Below are 18,359 nucleotides of genomic sequence, written 5' to 3' on the forward strand. Positions count from 1 at the left end.
ACCCTCCTGAAGCGCTGTGCTATCCAACCCTCTGCACTGGAAGACCTGGCTGCTGATCGCCACACCTGGCACACCATCAGCCACGAGGGCATCGCACACCTCCCGGAGCAGACCACGGAGAGGAGAAAACAGAAGCGCACACACTGTTTCCACACCTAAGCGCAAAACGGCCCACAGCCGCGGACAGAAGAAGCTGTGTGGCGTGTGCGCAGCTAGTTTTTAGACAGCTGGTGGATGGGAATTAAGCTCCACCTCCACGGACGACTGACGCGGAGGAGAGCGTCTCCGGCAAGTCGTCCACGGAAGTGGAGCTGTCTAAAAACCCGGAAAAATAAGCTGTTTAGATAGTGTGGCAGCACCTATACAGCGACACCAGCATGCTGCAGGGGACCTCCCCTCATCCGAGGATTTCATCTGCCCCACATGTGGGAATTTATACAGCTTACGCATTGGCCTGCATAGCCACATGCAATGGCACCGTCGCAACCCCCCCTCAATAACCCACGCTTGGAGCAACGTCATCATCGAAATCGACGGACAGCCATAAGCAAGTAAGTTGGCTGGGACTTACCTTGGTAGAACCAAATGCGTGGCCTAGCTCGATAATACGAGGGTCAGTGGACTGGGTGTCTGCTACGGACGGTCGAATCTGTGGAGACAACAATTTAGGACCACAATGGATTGAATGGAAACAACAAGTCCCCAGGACATTTTTAGTGTTATCCTTTTAGCTCAGTGGTTTTCAACCAGTGGTCCTTGAGGGGGTTCCAGGTGGTTCCCAGCTAAATGACCCGGGGGTTACTTTTTCTAGTTCTAACCGTGTATTTGATGATTTTTTTTGTTGCTTATATGTGTATATTTGTATGTCTGTGTATTTGTATGTTATGATGAATTGAAAATGGAGGACCCTGATGTAAACAAGTCTTAGTGCTTTTTCTGCCAGTTTTTGTATTGACCTGTAACCTTCCTGTAAACATCCTGCAATCTGTTTTCAATCAATCAATTTCACTACAGACTGCAGAAACCCAGGTGATTCTAAAGAATTCATAAGAACTCAAGTAAGTCTCCTTTTTTCTAAAGAGTCAAGTTGATCTCTGACCTCAATAGCCGTGTTTTGTGGGTGGTGGAGGTGCGGTATCCGGGGGTGGATGTCGGTCAGGTGGGGTGGAGGGTCCGGGGTGGACCTCTTCCTGTGACTGCTCAGAACATCCCGGTAGCATTTGGTGTCAAAGTTGGTCCTCCACACCATCACCTAGGGAGAGAGAGAAGAGTGATGTCATTAACACACACCAAAGGTCACAGCCAGGTTCAATCTGGCTGTGATTAAGGCCCGGCCCCAAGTGGGCCGGCCCGAGGCTTGGCCCGGACAGACTAATTAGCTTACATTTTAGGCCCAGCCTGGCTCGCTAAACGTTGGGTCAAGTTTGCAACAAAAAAAAAAAACACAACTTATTATATTTAAAAAAAAAACGAAAACATTGGGTCCGGGTAGGGTCGGGTTTGGGCAGAATTTGAGAACTCTACTGCCATGATACAGAAAAGTAGAAATGATCAACTGTCATGTAATCTAACATAAAGATGCCATAATTATGTATGGCCTGTGTTTGTTTACGTCAGAAGGAAGAGATTATTTTAATTTATATTTTTCCCTATGGTTTTATTGACCTGAATATAAAACAATACTTAGTAGAACGCAGTAATACGGTGTGGTACCAATCATTTTGTCACGCACACTTGCAGGTACGGCACAGCACGGTGCGCACTAGAACGCATCCCCAATCCCTAAACAGAAGCGTAGCGTCTGTTGGGATTGGGAAGCCCATGCAGTCAATGGGCTGCTGAAAGATGATTCTTTTTTTTAAGAATCTGCTCCTCCGACAACAATGGATACATTGGCAGATTGGCTACCACGTTCGCACCTTTTACCAAGCTACAATAGCTGCCGACGCAACTTGTACCGGTACATATCAACGGTGTGACCTGTTAAGTACCTACTGTAGGCTAGCCTGTAGTAGGCACATACCGTAGGCTACTGTGTTTTGACACGTCGGAAATCGGAAACCACACCAGTAGTTTATCAACACAGTATTATGGTGCTAGTAACAACACGCCCAGCCTTTACTAGTACTAGGCTGGTAGAGTGTGTGGTTACTACCGTTCTATGGTCATTTTAAGTCATTCATTTTGACAGGAGTTGACCCTCATACTCTATAGCTGTTGCCTGTTCTGTGCACATGCAGGCACATGTGTGCACGTCGTGCGTGATGTCATTAAAATGCTGTGCTACTGGGGAAAAAAGAATCACCATTAAGGGCCTTGCAAACCTGAAGTGAGGAACGCAGGCGTTGTTGCCTGGATCAACACAGGTCTCCTCCAGGTCTGTTGAAGAGGGGCGCGACGACGCAAGTGTTAAAACAAAAAAGCGAAACAGAATCCAGGTCTGGTGTGTCACGGGCGTGTGCGCGTAACGAGCAACAAATTCACGGGACCGCGCTCACGTAGAAATACGCTTGCGTTGTCGCACCGTGACTTCTCCGAGCAAAAACGCAGGTCTCTTTGAAAGGAACTATAGGCGCGTTTTATCGCTCCCCGTTTGCAAGGCCCTTTACAGTGTAAAGGTGGTGTAAAGGTGGTGTAAAGTTTACACTACCTACCTGTGCATCTGCTCCCCCTGAAGCAAAGGAGTCTCCCGTCCGGTTGAATGCCACTGTGAGTGCAGCACCCTGAGGAGAAATATCATCGTCCATGTAAACCAACCAGTTTGTAAACAATAAATAACAGAAAGGCTACCATTGTGTTAGGAAAATAAGTTGCTAATCATCTTTACTGTGACATTACTGAAAATGATTATGAACCTGGGGTCACATTAGTTGACATGCCTTAAAAGTGTTCTTTTTATTCTCCTTTCCTTTGAATGGGGGGGTGGGGTGGGTGTATATGAGTATGTGATGTAAATGTTTGTACAGTATGTCTTGTCTTTAAACCTGAAAATGTATAAATAAAATTGTAAAAAAATAAATCTTGGGGTAAATTGACATGAAAAAGGTTGAGCACCACTGAGTCACTGACATAGAAACTGTTTTTCTGAAAACTGTCATGATTTAGAAGACATTTAAAAAAATGTCGATGTCAGGCCTAAATGGGTTAATACAATTTCCAATCAATCAATTTCAGTACAGTGGCTCATTGTGTGTGTGTGTGTGTGTGTGTGTGTGTGTGTGTGTGTGTGTGTCTGTGTGTGTGTGTGTGTGTGTGTGTGTGTGTGTGTGTGTGTGTGTGTGTGTGTGTGCACCTTGTGTCCATGGAGGGTGTAGATGAGACGTCCTTCCAGCAGGTCCAGTATCTTCACGGTGCTGTCGTTGGAACAGCTGATCAGGTAGTTGTTGGACGGGTGGAAGGAGAAACTGTTGATCGCCGCACGGTGGACTTCATGGATTAAAGCACAAAATAAAATATATATCTGTATAACTGTTCTTTCGCATTGGCCAAGTCCTATTATGCCATTTTTTAAACAGTGTGAAAGGAGCCTCCCACACTAACCCTAAACAAACGCAATAAATATGCTGTTGATTGTTTTAGTATTGTAAAATTGTTCCTGCCGTTTCAGCTTTAACCTTTGTTTTTATGAAATATCCATGAGCATTAGAATTTTATGGAACATGCTTCCAAACATAATGCTAGTTTGACCACCTCAAATGCTCTAATCTTTTTTTTTTTAAATCACTGAAAATAGCCGATCTACAAGATCTCAATGTGTCTGTGACGCATTGAGAGCTTGCAGTTCGGCTATTTTTGCTGTGCAACATGCTTCCATAGAAGACATGCTGGCTTCGATGGATTCCAAAAGACTGAAATCAGTCGTGGCGACTGAGAACTTCAACCTCAATCCATGGGACTGTGATACAAAAGTCAGAGGCACACATGAACGAATGAAATCCGTATTAAGCACCAAAGAAAAATATGGAAAAATAAAATTGGAAAATGTGTATAATTTTTCAGCTTTCACACACCTTGGTGATGCTGCAATAGCTTATTGGTTCGGAGATCCCAGATTTTCAGGGTGTTGTCCGTTCCCGACGACCCTATGCACGTACCACTGTTGTTGAAGTCCACAAATGTTGCAGATCTGGGAGTGGTGTGAATCAAAATTACATTTATTCATTCAGCACTGATTATAGAACACGTAACAGTACTGTACAATCAGTATACCCAAAACAACACACACTTCAACCTGCAGGGAAAAAATCATCTCTTTTTTTTTCTCGCTTAATCTTTTGAAAGATCTTCGTTTTTTAAGTTTATTTATTTTAAGTTTTATTTATTTTTAAGTTTTCTACTGTGTGTGTGCCCGTGTGCTGTGTGTGCGTGTGTTTTTTGTGTGTGATACAGCTGAGCCCTCTGGTGGCGGGCGGGTGGTGTTACAGTGTGACACACTCACAGACAGACATGTTCTGCTGGGTTACATAGCAAATGCTCACTGGAGTTCGCAATCACTGGCGTTCACAACTACACTGACATCACTAGTATTTCGAAAACATGCCCTACTCCTGATGCCAGGTCCACTGCAGTGGAAACACAACTGGCAAATGGTGCATTTATATAGCACTTTTATCCAAAGCGTTTTACATAGATTGTGCATTACATTCACCCATTCATATTACCGATGGCGGAGGAAACCATGCAAGGCAACAACCTGCACATCGGGAGAAACTAGGTGTTCAGTGTATTGCTCAAGGACAATTCGACACCAACTCTGGGAGTGCTCAGGATCGAACTGGGAACCTCATGGTTCCCATCCCGCTACTCCCGAGTCCCGCCAACAAATGATAACCCTTCATACAACTCCGTCACAGAACGGAGCGGCATGGCAAAGACTCATTTGGCCTCAGAACGTTCGTGCAACAGAGAGATAATAAAGAGGCAGGATGTGGCCCAGGCCGTAGCGTAACGGTCTGGGCACCGGACTGGTGATCCAGTTGCGGTGTGCCGCGGGTTCGACTCCCGGACCCGACACGGCCTTTACCGCATGTCATCCCCCCATCTCTCTCCCGTTTCCTGTCAGCCTACTTTCTATCCCTTAAAAAATCAATAAAGGCGTAAGCCGCAAAAAAATATCTTAAAAAAAAAAAAAAAGAGGCAGGATGCGACGGGACAGGTCCTTACCCTCCGTACTCTGAGAAGCAGTTGATGCACCGTTTGGTGGACGTGTCCCAGAGTCGTACGGTGCGGTCGTCCCCGCAGGATGCAATAAGTCGCCCATCAGGAGAAAACCTGCGGTGGAGTAGCAGAAGGCAGAAATACATTCATTTTAAAAAGTTGTACTTTCTTGAATAGTTAAACAGGGTAATGCTATCGTTTTGTTAACCTCTTCCCTTTTCTCCTGGTTCCCATTTATACAGCTCAACACACTGATATGAAAGCTAATTGTTTTTAGCAAATAGCTACAAATATATATCTTTGAGGGGCCGCTAGCCCATCCTATGTCCAGCTTTTAGTGTGCATGTAAACACAAACATTAATTATTATTTTTTTGGAGTGTTTGTGTAAACACAAACATTGAAGGCTAGGACACGCATTGTGATTGGCCAGAATGAGCGCCCCTCACTTCGCTGTGTGATGTCAGTGGTTGTCATGGTTACCTAGCGCAGCGGACCCAGTTGGTGTGCTGGTTGAGAGAGTAGAGGAAGCGCTGGCTCTGGACGTTCCACACCTTGACCGCCTTGTCGTCCGAGGCGGTCACCAGGGTCAGGCCGTCGTTGGAGAAGCAGACGCTCCGCACGGCGGCCGTGTGAGCTTTGATCACCGTCGACTCTGCTTTGCTGCAACACGAGCAGGAACACAAACCATTAGTCATGCAACGATGAATCGTATATCGACATAATTATATCGATATAAACTGGCAGCAATTTAAAAATCAATTGAATAAAAACTTATATCGTGATATATATATGTTGACAAATACATAAAATGTGAATTTCAGATTTGTGGAAGACATTGTAATAAAGGTGATGGGTCGCACACACCAAGACTGCATTTTGGTATTTTTGTGTGTTTATAAAACAAAAATCGTATTGTGAACCCAATATCGTGATTTAATTTGGATTGTGAGTCGAGTGAATTGTTACATGCCTAGTTGCCTACACACCATACATGAACAGTATTCCCAGAACACTAAAATGAGTAGCAAACAATAGTAAACTAGTACATGGTACATGAGCCAAAACCTCCGGACAGTCAACAGGTTCTGTTAACATTGCCTTGCACTTGCAGCCATCACAGACATCCATCCAGGTTAACCACTAGGTCTGTCACAATTAATACATATACAATCACCTGATCGCAATTATTCAATAATTATTTTTGCATAATCATCCGAATCGTTTCCATTTATCTGTATAAATGCATCAGTTGAAAAATAGCAGAAATAGTCGATCTACAAGCTGTAGTGACATGATGTGGCGTGTTGTGAGCTTGTAGATCATCTATTAGACTAAAATTATGAAATTCATGTCCTGTTTTGCTTATTCATCATAATGCCGTGGTTATCTGCCATTGCCATTTACAATGCCTAAAAGTCAAAGATATGCTACAATGTTCAATGCAAAACAAACAAACAAAAAACACAATTTGACAGTTGCTACTGTTGTCACGTGATTAGTGCCTACAAGTTGGGTGTCCATAGTCGCACGGTCTTGTCCTTGGAGGAACTGGCCAGCAGGTCTCCGGTGGGGGAGAAGTGCACTCCAGTGATGAGGTCTTTGTGGCCAACGAAACGGAAGGGCCTTGCCTTGGGAGCCAGATTCCAGATCATCAGGTTCCTAGACCCCGTGGCTGGAGAGAGAAATGAAAGTGAAGGTCAATCAGAACCTGGCTGACAACACTTTATTGCAGGGGTTTCAACGTGGCTGGTTAAAGGCTCATTCATAGTCTGGATTTTCGCACCGGTGGTGAGGTGACCACCGGAGCTGAAATAACGTTGAGCGGTGGTGAGTAAAAACAGAGAGAGGGGCTGGGGCCGCGTGGGGCGGTGGTTTGCTCTTCACCGCGGCTCGTGACGTCATGTTGTAGTTCGGTGGTCACCTCACCACCGAAAATCCAGACTATGAATGAGCCTTGAGACTCACCCATGGCTCCCGACATGCGGTGCCGGTTAAGACACATGCGTGGCCGGTTAAAGCGTTATTCATAGTTTGAGTGAGGGACTGAGTGAGTGATCATTGCAGGTTTAGGACAGATTACCCAGTTGTTTGCCATTGGGGTTGAAGTCTGCACAGGTGACAGCATCTTTATGTCCTTTGAATTGTCGCTCAAGGGTGGGGTCATCCTGCAAAGATGGGTAACATTCACAGTTGTATGTTTCACTTGCCAAACAAACAGGTCTGCCGTCGCCCACCCTCTAGTCTAGTCTACACTACAAAACGTCTTGTTTATATGCTTGACAGTGTGTTGCATGGATTTAATCTGCATGCCCAGACCCCAGTTGTCTTTTTCAAAGCTTGAAACTTTTTTTTTTCTTTAAAGACTATGACATGGAGAGTAGAAGTAGAACCTTGGCTTTAGCTTATAGCTACCTACTAGTACCTAGGTTATTTATTTCACACACAAGCCTGGCATTATAGTGAGAGAGAGTTACCAAGCAGTAAATCCTCTTAACTATAGAGGACGCTACCAAATTAGCCAACTAGCTAGTGAGTGAGATTTACTCATCCGCCGGATCAAGAGCAGTCAAATCTGACTGCTAGATAAAGTGAGCTTTGCCTTTTAGCACGCATATACTTACCATAACGGACGCCATTTCTAGTGATAAGAAGAATCAGCCTGTCAAAGTGTAGTTGTTGTTTTGTTCTGTTCTGTTCTGTTTTCTGGTGAAAAAGAGAAAGTTGAATCTGTCACAACAGTCCGCGCTCAGCGCGCTGAACTTCTCCAGACCGTGCCTGTCGATGGCCGACCTGTGTTGTGTCACTGTGTGCGCGTCACTACAAACATTACGCAATAACGCAATTAATTATAGCAACGATAACGCACCTGAAACAAATGATGTGATTTAAAATAAAGAAGCACGCGGTGGTGTTTGTTTAAACACAAAGAAAGACGGTAAAAGAGTGGCCGATAGCTCTGCTGTCAGTGAGAGAGTCTGACTGGCAGACAGCTTCGCCCAAGGTAATTTCACCCCCTAAAACAAAACACTTTTAAGCATATATATATATAGTGTTATAATGGAATTCTAAACCTCATTTGAGAGATAGTTCCATACTGTACATGTTTTTTTTTCCTTTTTTCCTGGATTTATCCTCGTAGCAGTTTATGTATTGAACTTTTGTCGAGTGTCTCCTATCGTTTGAACTGTACCCATTCTACAAACTGTTAATAAAATGTTCAATCAATCAATCAATCAACCATCTAATCTAAAATATCAGACTTGTTCGTTTGTTTCTGTTTTAAACGAGACTCACGAGAGCTTCTAGTTCTAGCCTAGGTAGGAGCTCGCATGGCTGCTATTTTCGGAGGTATACATCGGGCTTCAAACGGGGAAATAAAGTACCTTGTGCAGTTACAGCTTCAAACGGGAGCGTTCTCTGCTGCTAGGCAACCAGCCCAGCAGCACATCAAACCACAGCGACGCTCAAAGCATCGGGGGCCTAGTATCGGCTTCTGTGATTGGACCGCAAAGATGCTCCGACCAATCAGCGCCACGTTTGTTTAATAAACAACATTGAACATTTATGTTGTGTGGTGTTCTCAGCTTGTGAAAAGATGTCGACCATTGGAAATGCCAAGGTAAATGTCATGAATCCAAATGGGATTTATTCACTCAATGTGTTAGTTATACCGATACATTACTAAGATCGTAATGAAATGTTGTGCCTTAATAGCTATGTGTCAGACAGACTCATTATTAATAACAAGCACCTGTACGAAAGAGCATTTATTAATATATAAATATGACTTTGCATTCCCCTGGTTTCAGTACCTGAAAAAAAGGATACCAGAGAACCCAAAATATAAACACGTTAAAACAAGAGTGGATACAGGTATGTAACGGGACAGCCGTCCGTGTGCACAGTGGCTGCACGGCTGGTTAGGTTATACTGTATATGCACAATTCAAAATGTGTCATGTTTAGCTTCGGCTTGTCACCACGAAACAAACTGTTCCTTAATTATTGGTTCCTTTCTTGTTATTTCTCACTTGATAGGATGTAGTCAATCAAAGTATTTGGAAAGACTGGAGGAGATCCAAAAAAGTAAGTCTGGTAGAACAGGCAGTTTTTGGTATAGTTGCAGATTGATTGAAGTATGTATTAACAGTTTGCAGAATGACAGTACCTTTCAAGCACAACTCAATGCAAAAACTGTTAATTGTGGACGACACCATAAAGCATTACACTTGTTTACAATAGGGTCCACCAATTTCAATTCATCATAACATTTAGAGACAATAATGCACTTCTATATAGGCTAGCCAAAAACAGGAAATCATCATAAAGGAAAAAATAAAGGGGAAAAAAAACATATATAGTGAGGGGGAAAAGGGGTGGGTGGGGGGGGGGATTCAGATTTTACGGGGGCCAGTTTTGAATTGCAGCTGTCCGTATAGGTGCCCTTTGAGAGTGGTTTTGAAGGAGTCAAGGGATTCGCATGTCTTTACTCTTAATGACTGTTTGCAAGGTAGATAGCAGTGATGACAATGGCATTACTTTTGCATTATTACAGTGGCATTACAGGACCACAAATTAGGTGGTTGAATAAATCACAGTGTACTTGTACTGTGGGATAACCGATTTCAGGCAAGATGTTGTCAGCTTATATGTGGTCTGTTAGTTGAAAAGGGTTGATTCATGGCAGGAGACTTAAGTTTAGGATTTAAGTTTTACATGACACACATCTCACACACACACACACACACACACTGTTTTTCCTCCACTCCCATTGAACCAAGAGGCTTCTAATTATCCCTTTCGTGACTTTAAGCATGCAGTTCAGATCACACTGAAATTTAGAAGGTCCAGTTCATCACTTTAAGCTGGTGAATGTAAGAGTTTCTCCTTCTTGTCAGCTTGGTTCTGGGAGGCAAACTGGAGAAGCTCTGTTCCACTGATGTTTTCCAAACCACAATGACTGGCTCAATAACATTGTGAATGAGTACTTTGTTGGCTTGCTGGTGCCTGGAGGCCATTTTCTTTCGGGCCTCCTTTCCGATTTCTCAGGGATAAGCGCCACTGACTCCTTCATTCGACCAATGGGTGATTGTTTAGTTATTTCTCTGTGGAGTCTAAAGTATTAGACTACACCATGTACTTGCCAACAGGTGCTTTTAACAGAGAAACGGAGAGCAAGATAGTGAGGTCACACTCGGGGGTCACAGCCATTAGCCATATCAATGGCACTTTTAAAAGAAGGTTCCTGCTGCTTTGGGCATAGTTGTGCCAAAGTTCTGGGAGGTTCTGTAGCATGGGAACGGATAGGGTAGAGCTGAATGTTGCTGACATGTTAGTCCTGGAGGAAGGTGAGGAGGTAGATGAGCCACAAGACCCAGGTGAGATATGCTGGCTTGATTACTTGTGAAGATATTCGAACATTGCAGGAAAATATGGCATATGTCCACATGCCGCAGTGGCTAACGGAATCCAAAAATCAAATGCCTTTTTTGGTCTGATAAAAAAAATAATAATAATAATCCTATTACCATTTATACAGTTAATACAGTTATACATAACTGGCAGTGCAATTATTTAGAAGTTTTTTTTTCCTATTCTGTCCTATTTGGGGTTTTGATGATCTTTTCTCTCAGATTACAGGTACCGCAAGGATGAACTCTTCAAACGCCTAAAAGTGACAACTTTTGCACAATTGGTAAGAATGTTTTCATTTTTGTCTGTTTTTGTCATGATGTTGCTATATCAGCATTTACAAATTGTAGTCAATCTAACTTTGCTACGTAAACAGAGCTTAAAAGAGACTGGGTAGCATTGCCATCAAGTTGATTGCCATCAAGTTAGCTGGACAGCCTGGACTTGAATGAACTGAATGCCCTGAACTGTATCCGTTAACCCAAGAACACTCATTTGTAAATCACTTTGCCATGCATCTTCGAGCAGAGGAAACGAAGCCAGTGAGAAAACCAATCTATTTACAGTATTTAATCATTTATAGACTTCTCATGGTGTGCTAGTGCCAGTGGACAGCTAAGTGTGTTACTTTCACCTAGTACAACCCCCACAGCTGTGTTGTCCTTGCTCTTGATTTCTATTGGAAACCCGCTGAAAATGTGTTTTGTTTATTTCCCCATGCCTGCAGGTACTTCAGGTAGCATATGTCACAGAGCTGAATGAAAGTGTGGATGATGACGAATTACCCAGACAAGAAGGTAACTGTGAGGGGAAATTAAACTGATTGCTGAAGCTGTACTGTCATAATGCATGATAATACCGGTATATGATAATGCATGTCTTCTGCATGTCATATTTCTCACCTCAGTATGAATTTTACTTGCACTACTATACTCTCTATTTTCTGCCATGCCTATTGCATCTTTTTGACATGGGCAGATAGTGATTTTTGGAATGTAACAAGCATTCTGATGAGGCTGAGGATGTAGGCAATAAGGCAGGGTGAATCAGCAGTGTTAGGAGAGTAGAGTTAGGCAAAGTACAATTTGCCCAAAATATGACTTTCTTAGGCAATCATGGTAATTGTGCTATTCTATTCAATATATTTTATTCTGCTGTATTCGTACCAATTGTATTCTCTTCTGTTCTATTCTTTGTCTCCCCAGAGTACCTGTCGGAGGAGGCGGATGCAGAGTGTCTGTCAGAGCAGACCAACGGTTGCCCCCAGGAGCCTGGGGAGTCCTGCCACACTGCCCGGTCCACATCACAGAGCAGCAGGGAGGATGGAGACTCCTGTCACACTGCCCGGTCCACATTACAGAGGTCAGGCTCACTACACTCTGTCCTCATAAGTTCCCACATTCTTTATTGTTACATGACATGACACCAGTATGTGAGTACAATTGCTCTGTATTGACTGCGACAGCGGGGAAAAAAAAGGAAAAAAAGCAATAGAATTAGAAGTGTGGGACGGGTGTGTGTGTGTGTGTGTGACTTGTGGGTGTGTGTGTGTGTGTGTGTGCGTGTTTGTGCACGTGTGTGTGCATGCATGCGTGTGTGTGTGCACACACGTGCTTTTAGTGCACTTCGCAGCAGTATTCTTCCAGCTTTCCAAGTGGAGCAGATGGAGTAGGCTTCACATTTGCGGCGAAAATATTCAACAAGACATTTGTGAGACTCAGAGCTATTGATTTTGGGAACATTTACTTGGAAGCGGTTCAAACTGTTGAAGCACAACATAAAAAGCAAAGCCAATGTACACGTCACGATTGATACTTCCAACAATAGCTGACCTACTGTGAACTTGTAGATTTGCTCTTTTCAGCGTGCGACAGCGTCATGCAACAGAGGATAAATGAGACATTAGCTGAACAGTGAACAACGCATAATGCAGAGAACACATGATTACAGTTTTCACAATACAACAATGCACAATATACTTATTGCTTGAATTGAAAATATGTATCCCTAATCCACCGTTCTGCACTTAATAATCATAATCTCTTGCCCTTACTGTATTTATACATTTACAATCTCTCTCTCACACCCAATTACTCCTGCTGGATCACGGGTCATCGAACAATGGCAATCTATTACCCCAAGCGCACCTGTAACCCTACACACCCAGTATCTGTGTCTGTACTACATCCACCTCTGTTTCCCGGCTGAAAACCTCACCCACTCAGCACGGTTCTGTAGCGTACATTAACCCCCACCGCCAATCTCCTCCATCTGTTATAGCATCCCCACGCTGGCCTCATTCCCCCCCCCCCCCCCCCCCCCCTGCCAACCCCACTTTACCTCTGACAGGTACGCCGGAGGTGTAACTCTATATATCTCTGGCCCTCTACACCCAGGGGGGGCCCCGGTAATGGAAGGGCATTAGATCCCTTCACAGAGCGAGAGAGAGAAGGATGTTGGGCCAATCTAAAGTGAACCACACAATGGACACAGTGTTGAGTAGTTCATGGCAGGATATCCCTGAGTCCTGAACACAGGATACACTGCGGATGGCTCACCCTAAAGCCTGATCCATGGTGCACAGTAACTCATTTTTGGAGTATTATAAATATTATTATTATTGTTCAAACATCATACTATGCCTCCTACATAGAGGTTGAAGCTTGATCGCGGTGAATAATTGACCTTAAAGAATGAAGTTGCTTTATGGGCGCATAATATTTGCGTTCTGTATCAATGTACTAATGACACAAACAACAATTTGAAAAGAATATACAAATAGTTCGGGAATTGTAAGGCACCGTGAGCCTGGTTTGTCGTATGAAGGTGCATCGTGGCGTGTTGTGAGCTTGTTGGTTGACTATGTTCGGTGTGGGGCACTGCCATGTGTTGGAGTACATGCATTTTTGTTTGTTCTATTTATTTTACATTGGATTGGACCGGCCCCAAGTGTGATTTACCTGTGTTTGTCTGGTATTGATGTCTCATTCTGGGTGTGTCTGTATACAGTATTTCTATTCATTTTCCTCTGGTCTGATTCCTGTGGTTTCCTTGGTGACACCATTGTTGGTTTCATGAGTTCACCTCATAATTTTTTTACGCTGTGGCTCTAGGATGCTAGCTGTCTATAAGGGTGTGTGTGTGTGTGTGTGTGTGTGTGTGTGTGTGTGTGTGTGTGTGTGTGTGTGTGTGTGTGTGTGTGTGTGTGTGCGTGTGCGTGTGCGTGTGCGTGTGCACGTGCACGTGCGTGTGTGTGTGCGCGCGTGCGTGAGACCCAGTTTGAGATGGCTTTTAAATAGCACTCGAGGACCTCCCTATAGGGAGACACACGAGAAGCATCCTAACCAGATGCTCGAACCACCTAAGCTGGCATCTTTCCAGGCGAAGGAGCAGCAGGCTCTACTCCGAGTCTCTCCCACACAAAATACACTCCTTGGGCTAAAAACAGCCATAGCCGACTTGCCCAAATGTGCCCAAAATGTGCCCATTCTAAGTGTGACCTCTCCGTGTTGTAGTGTTATCAGTGGAGTGGGAGAGCTGGACCTGGACAGGAACGGTGAGAAGTCGCCGAGCGTCACCCCGGTGTCCAGTCCACTGTCGGACAACAGTCCCTACACCGACTGCCCCTACCTGCTGCTGGACGTACGGGACCGGGACCAGTACGACCAGTGCCACATCATCACTGGTAGGTGGCGGACTTGGAAATGTGTGGGATTTCCATGAGCATCACCTGTGTATTTCAAGCAGACTGGTACACAGTGAAATGTACTATTAACCACTTTCAACTAGAGATGCTAGATATAATCGGAAGCATATCAAAATCGGGCATAAAAATGCCATGTCGGTCTCAAAATAATCCAGATTATTTTCACAGATATTGTTGACACAATAATAATGTGGCTGCCAATGGCTTTGTACTCTCGGAGCAGTCAGTCTGCCTTGTTTCCATTGTGGTCCTCTGTAAAATATTGGAATCGGTCAGAATCGGTATCAGAGGCCCAGGCCGTAGCGTAACGGTCTGGGCACCGGACTGGTAATCCAGTCGCAGTGTGCCGCGGGTTCGACTCCCGGACCCGACACGGCCTTTACTGCATGTCATCCCCCCATCTCTCTCCCGTTTCCTGTCAGCCTACTATCTGTCCCTTCAAAAATCAATAAAAGGTGTAAGCCGCAAAAAAATATCTTAAAAAAAAAAAAAATGAATCGGTATCAGATAATGCAAATAATAAAAATGTAGAAGATGATTTAAAAATAGCAAAAATAGTATAAATTTGGCTTAATTGGTTATCTATTCTACACAGTAGTGTTAATGAATAATTTAGGAATTTACTGTGTAATGACAACAAGCTGTGTCTCAGGAGCAGCATTGGGCTAATAAGGTGTTTTTGCTACCACAGATACAAACGAATGGGTAGAACGACTAAAGCTATTAGCTTTTATAACAATAAATCACACTGACGAGGCCACACATGGATGCATAGGCTGTTTAGCAGGCTTAGCCAAATGTCTGTTAATGTGGTTTCTTCATGCTAATCTTTCTACTCTACAGCACACAGTTTAATGTGGTTTCTTCATGCTAATCTTTCTACTCTACAGCTCACAGTTTCCCCATCACCACCCTGTCTCGGACCATGAACCCCTACAGCAAGGAAGTGCTGACTTATGTATCCTTCAGCATGTCATTGTGTCTTATCCACGAGCATTAACCATGTAAACCCTACCTGCCCACGTTGCGTTGCGTTGCGTGACTGCATTAAAATTGCCCCGGTTCGTTTTTTGACGCACGCGACGGAGACGCAACACGCCCAGTGGAGCCCCAGTGTAATACTTGCATGTAGATCAGCTATTTTTGTTGAATCTTCTTTTTCTACTATTTTCACAGTATGTATGGCGTGCCCAAAATAGCGACGATTTGATTGGCTGAGCAAAGTACATATTGAGGATAAAAGTGAGGGCAGAAAAGTGAAGACGCCAAAAGTGATTGGCCGAAATGACTTTTGTGATGATTTGATTGGCTGAGCATGGAATGTGATGTATGATTATCTATGACGATAAGAGCGCCCTTCATTTAACACTAGTGTGATTTATTTTTTGACATACTGTATAGAGAATATGAATTTAAAAAACATAATATATTTAAAAAACGTACTATTATTAACACTTTATATGGTGTTTTGTTGGGGACAGGGTGAGGGTGGTGGTTGAAATTACAATACAAATACAAAAATCCGATATTTTGGATCCGAAACAGGCTCTCTGTACTTGACACGTTGAGCCTTAACTGTACAAAGAAAAACACTGCAGGGAAGATCATCATCGTTTATGATGAGGACGAGATGACAGCCAGTCAGGCAGCCACTATCATGTGCGAGCGAGGATTCGAGAATCTCTACATGCTCTCTGGAGGTAAGATCTCACGACATGTCGGCTTTGTCCAGACTGCAGGCAAATCTGCTTTGTTTTGTATTATCTTTAGGACTCACAAGCCCGATCTACAAGCTCACAACGCATCGCAATGCGATGCATTGTGAGCTTGTAGATCCGGCGAGCGACATATGGTGAAATATATTAATAAATTCACGCTTCAGTGTCCAGACTGAGACAAATGTAAAAAAAATCTGATTTCATAAAAAAATCAGTGTCCATGTGTTTTGTTTTATTTTTTATTTATTTTATTTTATTGTTTTTGTGAATCTGGATAGGCCAAAAAGCTGTCTTTAATGCTGTAATATTCTTCCTGGCACTGCTGTTAAAGTCTTCGCATATTATGCCCTGGGAAAAAGGTATTCGAAATAGTCATTCTGAGGTCCATAGTTTAGTGTCATTGATCAAACATACTAACGTATTCGATAAGTTGTTGATGTTGTTGAAACTAAGTTGGCACAGCTGCTCACAAGACTTGATATACTTTATATGTAACGCACAGCTCTCCTCTCCCTCCCAGGTCTGAAGGTGATCGCTCAGAAATGTCCAGAAGGCATGACGACGGGCTCGTTCCCGGCCTCGTGTCTGCCGTCCGCCGCGGAGGCGGGGCGGAGGCGCTCGGCGCCGCGGCCACCGCAGCCGGTCGTCCAGGCGGAGAGGAGGTGGAGGTTCACCGCCGACGAGCTGTCCAAGGTCCAGCAACAGCTGGACGAGCAGTCCCTAGCCAGTGACGCCAACAGTAAGTGCGCCACTAAGGTACATATTGAAACAATTTTCATGATAATAGACCAGAAACCACACAGGCTGGGCCAGGATAATTGTCACAGGCCAGAAATGAAGCATTGTATCAGTATTTCTTTCACACCGGAGAAGGCACTAGGCAAAAAAAGTGTCAAGTGTCAATATAGGGCTGGGCAATATGGACCAAATCAAATATTACTGTTTTCACCAACCTTTATTTTTATTTTTATTTTTTAAGTGCGCGTGTTGTAGATTGGCTATCTTTGCCGTTTTTGAAACTTGTTGACTATTTCATTGTATCAATAAAAAGGCGATATTACATCCAACGTTCGGTATTTTTTTATGTAATATCCCCTTATTTTATGTTTTTTCATATTGCAATATGGATATAATATTATCCAGCCCTTGGTCAACATACTTTTGAGGCAGTGTCTTGCCTTCCCCAGCAGATGGAGACAAAGGTAACCAATCATATAGTGGGAATGGGCCCTGTATCACTGAGTTACTATAATATTGTGAAACCGTATTGGCCTTGGGTACACTGGCAGATGGCCACGGTGCTAACTAGTACATAACGACAGCGTTGAGTGGTGCATGATATCTTTGCCCTTAGCTTTCTGTCCTGTGTTTTTGTGTGTCCAGGTCGCATGTCCAGCCGGCTGTCCACCAGCAGTGGCCAGTCTAAAGCGTCCAGCGCCCGTAGCAGTAGACAAAGCACCGCCTCAGCCAGGAAAGAGACTGGCCGGGCCCAGAGCAGCAGAGCATGGAAGTGACCCAGCCTACAGCTGTTCATTCTGACCTGAGATCAGATTAAAAAAATGTCTTCTATGTCAGTCGCTCTTCGATTTTTCAAAAATAGCAGACCTACAAGCTCGTAAGTGGCGCGCTATGAGCTATTGAGCTTGTAGATCTGCTATTTTTCAATAGCTAAAGCATAACATAGTGCTAACACCAAAATGGGTTCCCGCCCAGAATGGGTTAACACAAGCAAAGTTGATGCCAGAGTTTTGGGTCCAACGCCGATCACAGTTATGGAGTCTCCTAGTCACCACCGATAACCTTTTTATGTGATTTGATTACAGTTTCTATATCACAACATTTAACTTATTAGCAAACAAGTTAAAATAAAATACAGAGGGAACTTAATTTTTACATTATAGGCCATGTACAAGCTCACAACACATTGCAATTCAATGTATTGTTTTATAATATATAATTGCATGCCCAAAAATAGGGATGCCATGTTCACAGCAGTTAAAAATCAGCTGGATAATAATGGCCATTGTGGAAAATGTCAAATAGTGACCACTGCCGGCTAAATCGATATACTGGTTTGGATCTAGTGAAGTCTATTTTGTTTGAGTATCGGTGGCCCTTGAGGACCACAGTAATGAGTACACTGTCCTCAGTTTGGTTACATTTGGTTGTTTCTTTTTGACCACGATGAGCCTGATCACGGCAGGCAGGTCAAGGGTGGACAAACTGAATTTAAAACGTTGTTCCAATTGGTGCATTCTGATGGCAGATGCGCTCGGCTCCATTCCCAGTACGCTCTGTTTCCACATAGGGTTGAGTCCCTCCGTGTATAACAGTGTAAGATCATGGGAACAGCCTTGGTGAGAGT

The 18,359-nt window shown here is 43.7% G+C and overlaps 2 protein-coding genes across 2 annotated transcripts; one reads left to right on the forward strand and one right to left on the reverse strand.

Moving 5' to 3' along the window:
• Nucleotides 1-442: 442 nt before the first annotated feature.
• On the reverse strand, nucleotides 443-7,907 carry poc1b (POC1 centriolar protein B; the record flags this gene model as incomplete). Its single annotated transcript, XM_083764150.1, has 11 exons — nucleotides 7,781-7,907; nucleotides 7,240-7,324; nucleotides 6,666-6,831; nucleotides 5,640-5,819; nucleotides 5,164-5,271; nucleotides 4,011-4,126; nucleotides 3,293-3,426; nucleotides 2,655-2,723; nucleotides 1,100-1,252; nucleotides 572-649; nucleotides 443-454 (listed from the first exon to the last, which is right to left on the reverse strand). The coding sequence occupies exons 1-11, from the start codon at nucleotides 7,793-7,795 to the stop codon at nucleotides 443-445; spliced, it is 1,116 nt and encodes a 371-aa protein (XP_083620276.1). The 5' UTR covers nucleotides 7,796-7,907.
• Nucleotides 7,908-8,754: 847 nt separating this feature from the next.
• cep41 (centrosomal protein 41) lies at nucleotides 8,755-17,515 on the forward strand (the record flags this gene model as incomplete). Its single annotated transcript, XM_083762429.1, has 11 exons — nucleotides 8,755-8,778; nucleotides 8,969-9,032; nucleotides 9,197-9,244; nucleotides 10,792-10,853; nucleotides 11,298-11,367; nucleotides 11,776-11,932; nucleotides 14,086-14,255; nucleotides 15,167-15,234; nucleotides 15,862-15,976; nucleotides 16,515-16,733; nucleotides 17,378-17,515. 11 exons carry the CDS (start codon nucleotides 8,755-8,757, stop codon nucleotides 17,506-17,508), a joined length of 1,128 nt encoding a protein of 375 aa, XP_083618555.1. The 3' UTR covers nucleotides 17,509-17,515.
• Between the last annotated feature and the right edge of the window lie 844 nt (nucleotides 17,516-18,359).

The sequence above is a fragment of the Protomyctophum parallelum genome, assembly GCF_964188405.1.
Source record: "Protomyctophum parallelum genome assembly, chromosome: 4".
Lineage (NCBI taxonomy): Eukaryota > Metazoa > Chordata > Actinopteri > Myctophiformes > Myctophidae > Protomyctophum > Protomyctophum parallelum.